The sequence below is a fragment of the Sturnira hondurensis genome, unplaced genomic scaffold (genome assembly GCF_014824575.4).
Source record: "Sturnira hondurensis isolate 20B ecotype Veracruz unplaced genomic scaffold, ASM1482457v3 Scaffold0002638, whole genome shotgun sequence".
NCBI lineage: Eukaryota > Metazoa > Chordata > Mammalia > Chiroptera > Phyllostomidae > Sturnira > Sturnira hondurensis.
The window spans coordinates 3,350,971-3,364,383 of record NW_028075269.1 but is presented as its reverse complement, the minus strand read 5'-3'; the positions used below and the strand labels follow the sequence as shown (position 1 = coordinate 3,364,383).

Below are 13,413 nucleotides of genomic sequence, written 5' to 3'. Positions count from 1 at the left end.
TGGCCAATAATAGCAGATTCTCAGATTTCCATTCTTGTCAGAGGTAACAACTTGCATTTTTTTTTGCTTTTAAAAATGTTGTCAAATGTAGTGTTGGGTGCAGTCTTCAACCAAGTTTAACTTACATTGTTGTACGTTCAAAGGTTTCCAACCTCAAGGGATAATCTCAGAGAAACAATACCCTAACTGCTGATTTCTTTTTACAGCAATGGTTAAATATTCTTTGCTTATTTTGCATTCATGTAGGACACATACCATTCTCAGAAAGGAGAGTTTAAGAGGATTTATTAACACTCACAAAGTCCCTTGAAAGATGTGTTACCAAAGGGTACATTATACCCATGTTACTCATGAAAGCATAAAAAATTTAAAAACTGAAATGAAAGTGTTTTAATACATTTTAAATGTTGCTGCTTGCTTTTCCTGAATTAGTGTTCCTTTGAGGCAGTTGGGCAAAGAAAGATACCCAGTTTGAAATAACAGCAGTCATGTGTCTGTCACCGTGGATTAGGTCCCTCCGTGTTACCTGAGATTTTGCACACATCAGAGGCAAACATGGTCATATTTTTTCCTAGAACTGAATGTAAACCATTAGATAGTTTTGCAATCCTAATCACTTCTCTCATAAATTGCTAAATTAAAGCCAAGGTTAATAGTAATGCCTTTTTTAATGGATCTTTGACATTCAACAGCTAAGTAATGGCCGTTTGTGTAATGTTCCCACTAAGATAAATGGAAGCATTACTGTGTTTGCTACTTGTTTAAAACTCCTTTGCATTTTTACATAACATCCCATTTTTCATGACCAGGAAAGGTATGCGATTTGAACCATGATACGTTTTCACTCACAATAAATCAATGTGTCATGAGAAGAGAAAATGAAGTAATATAACTCACTACCATCGGACCTTCCCCTCGAGTGAGTCCCAGAAGACATTGCCAGGGTGGGTTGCTATAGCAACAGAGCTCTGATGCCTCTTTTCCTTGCTTTGTTACAGGGAGTTGATTCTTACCACATGGGTATAATCCTAAAGAATTTTTGGAGTAAAGAAGAAATTACAGTGACTCCATAAAAATGCGTGTGAGCTTTCCATTTATCTGAGACGATTTCATTCAAAAGTAGTATAAAGAAGGTGACTCCATAACATTTCAAATCCCTTTGCTGACTTCCAATTAAATTATTCATTGTCTTTTCTTTAGGCTTTTTCAATAGTCACACTTCTTAAAATAAGAAAAAAAAATACCCTGAACAATTAGGGTGTTAGCATGAAAAGTCACATGTTCTTTTTTTCCTTAAAAGGTTTTATTTTATCCATTTATTTTCTTTTTTCATTAAATCTATTGGGGTGACAATAGTTAATAAGATTATACAGGTTTCAAGCGTGCAATTCTATGATACATCATCTGTATATTGCATTGTTGTCATACAGTTTTCCCTAACTACGAAGGTCTGCTATAAAAAATGACTTGAGAAGTATTAATCCAATTTAAAAAATATCTACAATTAGTAAGAAGACTCAACAAGACTCCACTGGCAATATAGAAGATTTACCTTCTGACTTCTGTTAACAAGACATCAGGACAGATAATATATCCTATGATGTATACAGGTCTAATTGGTTTTGACTGTTAAACTAGATACACCATCTACAGCTTTTTGAACGGTGTCTGGCAAACATGGAAACACCTAATAAATATTATTGTCATTTTTATTACTATCATCATAGAGTCAGGCAAACACAGTATGTCCCTTTCTTTGCAGTAGGCACTATTGAGTGCACAATTGTAAAGCATTGTGCATTTTTAATATTTTTAAAGCAAAAATGGTATAAGTAATACACAACTATATAGTCAAGCCTTAAATATATTATAAGAAAAGAGGCCATTCTTTTTTGGAGAACTAAACTTGTGAATAAAATGTTTAATAATATGCCACAGGGAAGTGTGATATGCTTAAAGTGAAATTTATTATGGGTTTGAGAATCAAAATTTCAATTTGAGTTTTGTTTATCATACTACTTACTTCGGATTTAGCCTCTCTAGGTCTGGAAAAAGCAAAGGACTTTTGTCTTTTCACCTGTGACAAGAGGATAACACAATTCCCAGCGGTGTGGCAGAGGGGACTCCGTGAGACCACGTCTACAAAGCACCTGCTAAAGTGCCCGGCACACATGACGCTTTTTTAATTGTAGCTTTCTTTCCTTTCAAGGTTTTCCAGTCCCTTCCTTGAATCATCATTTCCAAATGAAACTTTAGGGTAACAATGGCTATAAATTCAGTGTTTCTTAGTAGTACTTTAATATATATGGGTTTTAACTCTGACCCAAATGTAGAAAACTTTCAATTCAGTACACTTCTATGTTACAAATTACTTTTTTAAATTTGCTTCAATTTATCATTCTTTTCCCAAAGTATGTTTTCATGACCTTCTAGCCCAGGATGATGCTCTGGGGGTCGGGGGACACATGGAGAGGAACACTTTCAGACACATCTGCAAAATGCTGCACCGTACACCTATGCACTATGGGATCGATAGGTCACATTAGCATATTCATCCCTCCAAGGAATCCCAGAGAATCCCAGTGAAACAGATCAATATTTCTTCTTTTAAAGATTTTTATTTATTTATCTTTAGAGGAGAAGGGAAGGAGAGAGGGGGAGAAATCTCAATGTATGGTTGCCTCTCATGCGTCCCCTGCTGGGAACTGGCCTGCAACCCAGGCATGTGCCCTGACTGGGAATCGAACCGCAATCCCTTGGTTCACAGGCCCACGCTCAATCCACTGAGCTATGCCAGCCAGGGCACAAATCAATATTTCTTAGTGGTAGAGAGCATAAATTCAGGAGTTGGGCCTTTAAAACCCTCCTTCCCCACTTATTAGCTCCTATCACTAGGAAGTTATTCAACCTCCATTTTATAGCTTCCTCATCTATAAGATGGGAATGACAGCAGTTTCTACCACACTGGGATGAGAACTAAAATGAGATACACCACGTGCTCGGACAGAGACTAACAGACTCAGTTATCAATAACAGGAGTAACTAAAGAAGCCTGTTTAGACTCTTCTTCATGATAAATAATACCTTCTTTATAAATAATACCTTTGAACATCTTCTGAAACTCTTATTCCTTGGAACACACCTTGAACAATGTTTAAGTACAATGTCTGGGTAGTGATAAATTGTAATTAAGTAAAATATATGTGTGTGTGTATATACACACACACATATATATTCATCATATTATTGCCTAATATAAGCACAAAAAGTCAGCTACCTCACAACTTACAACCCCACTGCCTTACTTGCAATTGTACCAGAAAGTCTTCCTGTCAGAGCATTAGAGCAATGACGTTCAGTGTAGAGCACTTACCCCATGGACATTCTACTCATTAAAGCTGTTTACACATCAATTTATCATATTAGCACAGACCAGTTTACCATATTAGGTCATTTGCAGGACACTACGAATTAAGCTTTAAAGGAAAGGGAGATCGTAATTACAGCTTTCATGCCTAAAAGACAGAAAACTGAGTATGTGGCTCAATTATGGGGTCTGCAGAGAGAAGGAAAATGATACAGATGTTTGTGTTTTAGTACTCATCCAAAACAATCTGAGTTTTGAAAAAGGAGAGATAAAATAGTGAAGGAGGATAAGAAGGGGTAAAAAGCTTCAGCCAGGGAGAATATGCTAGAGCTGCACCCCCACGAAAATGCAAAGTCCTCCTCACTCTGTAACACATGACTCCGGTAAACTGCCCTACCCTTTTCCAGGAGACGAGAAGCTTAGCCAAAGGGCCAGAAAAATGAGCCGTCAGCTAATTAATATGACAGCTTATAAAGGTCTTTTTATTTATTCTCAAATCTGCAACTTTATCAGGTCGCTGACTGTTCTTTTGAAGAGTTCATTGTTAATATCACCAGCAGAAGTAAATGCAAAACAAAAAATTCACTCCAGTTTTGCACCCTCAACAATTAAAACTTATTTTCCATCATTCCTATTCTCCTCAAATCTTAATCATAACCACGTATCACTTCTACACAGAAGTATTTTTATAGGTAAATACAATTTCAAAGTCTGGGGTTTTTTTTGCCATTTAATATTATATCCTCAGTATTTTCTCACATACAAGTCTTCAAAATGACCATTTCTAATACCTGAAAGGTCATTGTCTTCTATAATCTGACATGCAATGATTTCTAATTGTGGTGTGTTACAAAAAATGTCTCCCTTTGTCTCATTCTTTCTGTCTTTGAGATTGGTGGTTCCAAACTTCAGCAACCTCAGAACCACCTGCAGGGCTTGCTAAACATTCGCGGCCTGGCCCCGCCCTCACAGAGTTCCCGATTTATAAGTCGGGAGGCCAGGGATCTGCAACTCCCAACAGGCTCCCAGGTAATGCATATATTGCTGATATGGGGATCACTTCCAAAACTCACTGTAAGATTATTTACATAGAACGTTGTCATTGTTGAATTGAGGATGACAAATACAATAGCATAGACCTTTGATGGCTTCTGGACCTTTAGACCTTTAGACCTTTCTCAGAAGCTTACACACATTCATATTGCCAACTAACTTCTTGATACTTAAGGCCAACTAATTGAATGAACGAATGAACAGAGGAAAATTCTTACTTCTGCCCTCCTCGGAATCGTAACATGAGGCCTGAGATCCATCTATGTGCATTTAAAAGGTATACAGCATGGCTGAATGGTAATATCCAAATCCCTGTTACCATAGAAATCAACAAGGAAATTGTATCATCACTATCCAAATTCAAAAGTCACTGAAGAATAATGGAAGTGTACGTTGGATGAAAGTAAATTTGTATCTTCACTACATAGAAACAAATCAGCTGCATTTATCTTGCTTGTCCACCAGATTGGTTGAAAACAATATTGGAAGGTGTGGAGCAAAAATATGGCTTTGAAAATTATTTTTATAAGTTAGAAACAAGAGAATTCCCACTTTGGCAGGGCATTATTAGCATGATTGTCTAAAAGTCAAAAAAAGTCAGAGGTTTTCTTTGGCACTACTGGATTATTTATAATTGGATAGAGATGACTCCCTCGCCTTGAAATGGAGACACATGCATATAAACAGACAAGCCTACAGAAGCACTGAGATGCATCTACGTAAGTGCACACTACATAGCCATGTATGCGAACTATCCATTCATACAGCAGTTTCTAGAAACCCACAGATAAGGCACATGCTTAGCAAAGATATCCTCTGCAGAAAATGTCTTCTGGGCTCTCTTTCTTTAATCTGCTCAGATTCTTAAATTTTCGTTCTTACTTGCTGCTACTGTATCTGTTTGAATGTATAAAGAAAAAATGTGTCCACATACATAATAATCATAAAATCGTATATAAGTAAAGTGATCGGGTGTTGTCAACAAACCTTGGAATTTGATTAGCAATGAAATTATTAAATTGAGAGTAAACATATTATATGCAGACTTATTAAAAGAATCTTGTATTTATCAATTTCTAAGAGGTAGGTTTTTTCTGAGTCACGGTTTTGATCATTGTACTCTATTTATATAAGAGCTAAGTCAACAGTCTTAAAAACAGCCTTGAAAGATAGAACAATTCTTTCCATGGCCAGGTTCATTGTGGCCCTATGAAGATACTGCTGTTCTCAGGACTGACAAAAAACTAGGGGATCAAAACTAAGACACCACATATTGGGTTGCTCGAAAATTTTGTTTGTTTTTTTTTCCATAAGATGGTTCTAGTACCACTTAGTTGTCTTCAACTTAATTAGAAGCAATTTTGTTAGATTGTATTGCAACAGCTTTCATATCAGCATGCATTTAAAAAAACCAAAATTGGTAAATTTTTATATAGCCATTTTAATACCAAAGATGGATGAAAATATGCAACATTTTGGGCATATTATGCTTTATTATTTCAAGGAAGGTAAACACACAACTGAAATGCAAAAAAAAGATTTGTGCAGTGTATGGAGATTAGGCTGTGACTAATAGAACATGTCAAAAGTGGTTTGTGTACTTTCATGTCAGAGATTTCTCACTGGATGATCCTCCACGGTCGGGTAGACCAGTTGAAGTTGATAGCAATCAAATCGAGTCATTAATTGAGAGCAACCAACGTTATACCATGTGGGAAATAGCTGACATACTCAAAATGTCCAAATTAATAAAGTTATTGGTGAAAGTGAAAAATGTGTCTTTTATTTTACAGAAGAAAGCTAAACAGACTTTTTGGCCAACCCAATAGTAAATATGACCATATTTAGCAGCCTTGAAAATATATGACAAAGTTTAAAATATGCAAAGGTTAAACACATAAATATAAGAAATGCAGAGCTTCAGTGAAGACACCATGTGGTGATCATGCCCCTGGTATGTGTAAGAATTTGACTAAAGGCACTCACTACTGATCCAGGTGTTCAGAGAACCATAAAGTTAAGACATTAGCAGCAACAACTGTATGATCATTTGAAAACCCATACCTCTAAGAGTTTTTTATTTTGAGTCATAACTGGCAGTTCCTTAGAGCGAGTCAGTGCAGAGAGACAATCAATTAAATGCAGCCCCTGCCACAAATCAAAAGTACTAGCCAAAGTATGTACTCAGCAGTGAGATGCTATTAGCTCATGTACTCACTAAAGTGAAGAAAAGAGGGAGAAATGTGGAATGAATGGCACAACAGGGCTTGCTTGTAGAATTTCGATTCCTAAATTCACGGAAATGGGAGGTTATAAGTCTCCAGGGATAACCAGAAACAACAAAGGAGCGTTTTTAGAATCATTTTCCTGCATCAGGGTGGGAATAGACCCTCAGCAAACCAAAGGATAAGAATTTCAATAAATACATGTTAATGTATATCTTCCTTTCTTGGACAAATACTTTTTTTAAAGATTTTTATTTATTTATTTACCTTTAGAGGGGAAGGGGAGAGGGAGAGAAACATCAATGTATGGTTGCCTTTTGTGCATCCCCTGCTGGGAGTTGGCCTGCAGGGAACCGGCCTGCAACCCAGGCATGTGCCCTGACTGGGAATCAAACCGCAATCCTCTGGTTCGCAGGCCTGTGCTCAATCCACTGAGCTATACCAGCCAGGGCTTGGACAAATACTTTTAACTTCCTAATGTAGGCAGTTATATAAAGAGTCCTTTTTAAAAATTAACAGTTGAAAAAATGCGTTAATTCAAAAGTGAAATCTGTTGTAAAACAAAAAGCGCAAATTATACGTGGGAGGTCCAAAAGGAGGAAAAGTGAGCAACTGAGACTGTTAAAGCACCTCCCACAGCAGCGGGATGCCACCGCTTGCTGGCCACTCAGTGTGTGAGCGCACGACAGCTCCCTCCTCACTCCTGGCTAACCTGGGGCCCTGGAAGCACGGAACCCAACGTGCACAGTATGTTCTGCTGAAACACACCGGTGTTTAATTCAAATGCTATCACTAGGACCGTTCATGCAATTTTTTTAGTAACGCAAATCCCAATTCCTCTATAAACAATGCAATGCACAGATGTTACCAAAAGGAGACCATTTTCTGAAAATAAAAAATGGAACACCAAAAAATACTTTAAAGGTTAAAAACAAGGTAAATTTATATAATTCATAAACAAAGATATCAAATTCTTTGACAACTGACTAAACACAGAACTCTAGACATAATATGTAGTGTATATATATATATATATATATATATATATATACCCTGAAGATATTAGGGCACATTGGAAGGAAAAGTATCTANTGTGTATATATATATATATATATATATATATATACCCTAAAGATATTAGGGCACATTGGAAGGAAAAGTATCTAAGTCATTAATTTGTATAAATGTACAAAGTTTATTAATTTAGAAAATTTTTGTCAACTCTTCTATCATAAAAGGAATAATTTTTCACATGAATAAAACATGTGATTCTGAGCTCAAGGGCTTAATATTCTCAAGGGGCCTAAGTCTGAACTGAGACAGGTCAACACAGTAAAATTGAAACACATCTTTGGAAATACTAGGTCACTATTTTTTAATGTACTAAAGGGAAAGGAGGCAGCCTGGCTAAAATAAACCTGTACAGTACCCTTATCATAAGGAATAAGAAAACAAGAGGCCCTGTTTGGGTAACTGTTTATCCTAGTGAGGCCATTCTCCCAGATTGGTACTCAAACCCCTCGTACCAAAATCTCATCATATCCCTTTTGTGGCTCTTCCAAAGAGACAGGTCAATTATTATCTGAGTTTTTTAACAAAAAAATAAAAAAATAAATAAAAAATAAAATAAAAAAACCTTGACCTAAATTAGATTAAAATCCAAAATGATTGCCATTATTGTTGAGGGCTAACTATGATCAAATTTTTCTTCAGATAACACATTGCTGATCTTTTAAGAACAAAAGCTGAGCCTAAAAATAATCTTCAGTCAAAAGTTAAAATTGAGAACACATTACAGAGACAAACTTCCTATAGGGCCATCATTGATTTGAGCATTGTTTAGCCCATTCATTGACCCTACTAAATGTACACACTCAAATCATTCTGCTCTATGGAATAATAACGAGCAGTATATGTATGTGTAACTTACTCATATGAAGAGAGACCAGAGCTCCTTTGAATCATAACCACTGTTATTTAGGAAAGGACTAAAAATCTTTATGCTTATCAATCAAAGGTTTCTAGAACTACATCAGTGCTATATTTTTAATTTTCTTATTTCTGAGAAAAATTCTTGGTCTTATGAAAAGTCATAGTCTTATTTTGAGAGATTAAGTTTTCTTGATTATTACCAAAACAGACCACAAGTGAAAGGCCTGAAATGTTACTTTATTGAGCCACTAATTACAATCTAAAACTGCTCACGATGTAAAATGCACAAAGGCCACCAAGTCACTCATTGGCACAGGTCCGAATTTCTCCATTCAACCCCCAAAGCTAAGTAAGAAATGGCAGTCACCATTTCACCATGCTACCGTACTGAATTTCCATTCTCTTCACCCTGGTTCATAACCCAAACATCTTGAAAAAATCATGTTTAAATCATTTGAAAATTACCGGGACCAACAGGATGATCTTCCCAAAGCTGAGATGTGAAAGGCCAGGGCAGAATATCGATTTTCATTTCCCACTGGGGTCGTGTGTGTGTGTGTGTGTGTGTGTGTGTGTGTGTGTGTGTCTGTGTAGGTAGTTCCTTTGCGACTAAATGTACAAACAAAAAGCAATTTGTTGGTTTTTCTTTTCCTTATTCTATTTGATCTCTATGACCTATTTGGTATGTGTTTTTGTGTATATATGTAAAAAGAGAGAGAGAGTTCTATTTATTTAGCCCTCAGCAGTAATTACGTATGATACATTTTAAAACATTCATACCTCATGTCTTCGAGTCCAACTGTAACCAACAGAGGGGGAGTTCCTGCTTAGTTATTGGTCATAGTTTCCTGCAACACCCAACTCAAGTCCTGAAAGGCTCATGAAGGACACGGTATCAAGTGAAAAGTAAAACTTTACCCTAATGAAGAGGATCTTTTCTCCCACTCGGTATCTTCCTTGAGAGAGCCTCTCTACGCAGAATTTGCTTGGGCATTTGCAAGGAGGATCCTCAGAAATCCTTTTCACCTGAAATAGAAGAGCAGGCAAGTTCATTCTCCTTAATCAAGTCCCATTTAGATTAATCAGTTCTGTTCAAAAGCCCCTGGACCATCGCTGCTTTTAAATGTGTTCTATATCAGACTATGAGCAGGATTTGAGCACAGAAATAGCACATTACGTCTGACTATATAAAGGTCAGGCCCAGAAGGCACTTCCTGAAGGCCAACAACTGCCCTCAGGTGTGAGCTGGATGATGACAATGATAACGATGCTGGAGGAGAATGACGAGGGTATCAATTGGCAGCAAAGGAATGATGGCCTGGGTTCTCATCTGGGGAGGGTTAAAAAGCTCGTGTACATTGGGTTGCCAAGACAACTGTATTCAAAGCTAGAATAGAAGGTATGTTAAACACGGCTAACCTATGTTTCCTCATTATAATTTAACAATATGAATTGTACCCATTTCAAAATAAATGATGACAAATTATTTTTCTAAGCAAGACCATAGTTTCATCTTATTTTGAGCTCAGGGACTTTTTAAAATAAGTCATTTCTGCCTCACCTGGACTCATGCAGCAATTCACTCCACCTCAGTTCAGTGCCACCCACCAAAACCTCCTTCTGGGGCAGCATGGTACATGCACAGGACAGAACCCATGTGTGAATACCAGAATTTATCTCTATCTTATCTATCTCCTTATTCCTGAACAATACCTACTCTAAACAATATGTGTACAGTGCTCATCATGGTGACTATCAGAAGACAGCACACAGTCCATGATTTAAGGAATAAGGTTGATACTTACGTTTTGCCTCATTGAGATCCTGTCATGCCATGTCTCATGACTGCCTTCTCTTCCACTAACCAGCCAGCCAAAAAACCAAGAAACAACACATTCCTGTGTTTGGAGTCAAAGTTTCCTTGGAAGAGATATCTAAACAATGTGCAGACTGCATTTGAGAAGCTAGAGAGAACAAATCTGGTTTCTGAAGGTGCTGGCTTGACTCTTCCCACTCAAATTCTTTCCTCCACAAAGACATGATTCCTCGAGTCTGGTCAGCAGAGACACCCAATCATTCCCTCCCACAAAGCAGTGTCTGACTTCAGTCAGCCTTCTACTAAGCAAAAACGTGGGAAGAGTAACATGAACTCACCGGTGTGCTGTCGTAAAGGACTTAAAGAGCTTGGCTTCCCTAGATTGAGAGAGATTCCAGAAAGTATGGAAGCCTAAAAAACTAGAGGAAAAGCTACAAAAAGTGGAGGGATACTGAAGAAAACTTATCTTAAGAACTATACAATTATGCCTTACATAAAGAGAGACCAACACTGTGGCTGGGGAAAGAGAACCAACTTTGGGATACATATTTTCATCAGTCTTTTCTAGAACCCCTAATTCTGCCAACATATAAACCTAAAATTCTTAATACTTATTCTTGTCATACAAAATTATATAACAGTTGTTGACTAAACTTAGCTTCTCTTTGCTGGATTGTGAGTTACTTATGGGTGAAGATAGTATTTCATTATAGTTTTAAATCCTTGAAATAAAACTCAATGCCTTAATGGCATATATTGCGTGTTCAATAAATGCATATTTAGTAAATAAATGAATTGATAAAAAAACATGAGCCTATACAGGACACAGGGGGAAATTAGTGCAACTTATAAAGAGTGGATTTACAGAATCTTACAGATGGCTTTCATTGAAAAAATGAAAAAAATGCCTATCATCATTAAGTTAGTGACTAGATCCTTGTATTTGTGTGCTGGGTTTTTTCCTACCATATGATACTTGGCCCATAGACACATCCACCCATTCCCTAAGTATTAACAGAATTCTGTCTCTAGGGACTTTTTGAAATGGATATTCATGAACAAGACGGTGATAATAGAACAATAAGTCAGCACAGAAAAACACACGGCTCAAACTTTCGTAGAACCATGCTTAGCACAGTTTTACTGCCACATAGTAATTGAGCAAAGGGAGAAATGGTGTTCAAGTTGTTCCTCTGCTAAGCAACAGCGATCACAGTGTGTTTAAAAAGAATTTCCATCCTGAAGTGTTCTTAGACAAAACACAGAAACTCTTGGGATTCAATGGAGTGAAATACAAAATACATTTTCTCAAGTGGCCTGCCCTTCTCTCATGCCTTCTGAGCTTTGAAAATGGACTTTTTTTTTAAAATCAAAGGCTTTTTTTGTAGTTGTGTGAGAGGTGGAGGCAGATATGGAAGAGACAAGGCCAGACTGTGGGTAGTGGAAATACATTGTTAAGTAAACTGTGACAGATGACATCTGTGCTTCTTACATTACCTGGGGGTAAGTCAGTCTGGCAGGTGTTCCGTTCTGGGCCAGGAACCCAGCCAGTTTTCTGCTGAAATGGGATTTCAAGAGGAGCCTGATTACTCAGAATTACACTATCTCTCATCCCCAGACTGAGGAAGTTGATGGAGGAGAGGAAGAAAGTAAGAATGGTTTCTTAGGACTGCATTCAAGTCATTGTGTGGGAACCAGCTCCGCATGAGGGAATGCAAAGAGAACTTAACCTGATGCAGCCATTTTATCAGCCGAATCACTCTCCCAGGACAGCGGGCGAATAGATTCATCTGAATGGATCCCCTGTGTGTTCTTTTATGATATCTTGATTAAAGAAGGTGAGATGTATTATCCACATAAAGGGCCACTTATTTGTTTTTCAATTTTCCACAATTCCCCTCATAGCAAACAAAGAGACGTGAGGAAACACGGAAAGTTCACAGCTGACGGTAACTATTGAAATCGTCCAGGGGAACATGATATCTTAACACAAGTCTGCTTTTCATACTCTCTTTTTTCTTTCTCTTTTCTCTTTCTTCCTCTTTCTTCTTTTATTGTCCCTCTTTATCCTCCTCTCTTCTTTTTTTGGAAACAAATAGTAACTTTGCCAGAGCAGAAATACCCAGTATTTTTAACTGAAAGTAGGAACTTTGCAAGCATCTGTATTTTATAACACATTCCCCTCCTAAAATACAAATGAGAATCATGAATTTCAATTTCCATCAGCTACATAGGCTTCACGTGCAGTGAAGCAACTACCATAGAAGCTATTTACTTTTTATATTTGACATACAAAGCTGATTTAAATCATTAGTGAGGCTCAGATTATGTTTCTCTCTTCCACTGTCCCTGAAATAAAACACTTTGGTGAAAAACTATCATTGAAACAGAATGAAAATATTTCAATGAAACTTCCCCAACACAGTATGTAGGAGACTATAAGACACTTCTGTGGCCAAATAATTTGGAAAATTCCAGGTCAAACAAGATCTCATTATGTAGCTCACTAGTGCCTTTGATATACCATGGTGCATTGCCAAGCTCTGCACAAGGAATACAGTAAGCTGTATTTCTCAAACTAACCTAACCATGGAATTCTTCTCCCTACGGGGCATCTGGGGGTGTTAGTATTTGATTAAACATTCTTGGAGAAACACTGGCTTAAAGAGTTTCAGAACATAGCATTCTAGCTGGCAATGGTACAAAAACAGCCACTTTGCACATTTCCTACATTCAATTACAACCCCCTAACTAAACAGATAGTTATGTTCACAAACTCCGGTAAATTGTAAAGAAGGTTTAAAGCTCTTGTAAGCCCCCCTCCCTTGCTTCCAGTTGAGAGACCAGAACTTGGAGTAGGAAGAACAGCCACGGGGGTGACGGTCTTGCCATTTTAAAGGGTGTTTCTATCTCATTCCACCTCTTCTAAACTGGAGCATTGGAAAAACTTTTCCAAAATCCCTTCCACCGTTGTTTCACCACCCTCTCCCTCCCGTCGTTTTCCTGCCCTTCTCAAGAAC

The 13,413-nt window shown here is 37.4% G+C and overlaps 1 protein-coding gene across 7 annotated transcripts in view; it reads right to left on the bottom strand.

Annotated features, from left to right (window-relative positions):
• The window catches only part of GAS2 (growth arrest specific 2), a 119,875-nt gene that overhangs the window by 41,369 nt on the left and 65,093 nt on the right, over nt 1-13,413 (bottom strand). For all 7 annotated transcript variants that reach the window (XM_037040399.1, XM_037040396.1, XM_037040397.1 and 4 more), the window contains exon 7: nt 9,496-9,603. In XM_037040399.1, coding sequence (XP_036896294.1) covers nt 9,496-9,603 — 108 coding nt within the window. The remainder of the gene's footprint in view (nt 1-9,495; nt 9,604-13,413) is intronic.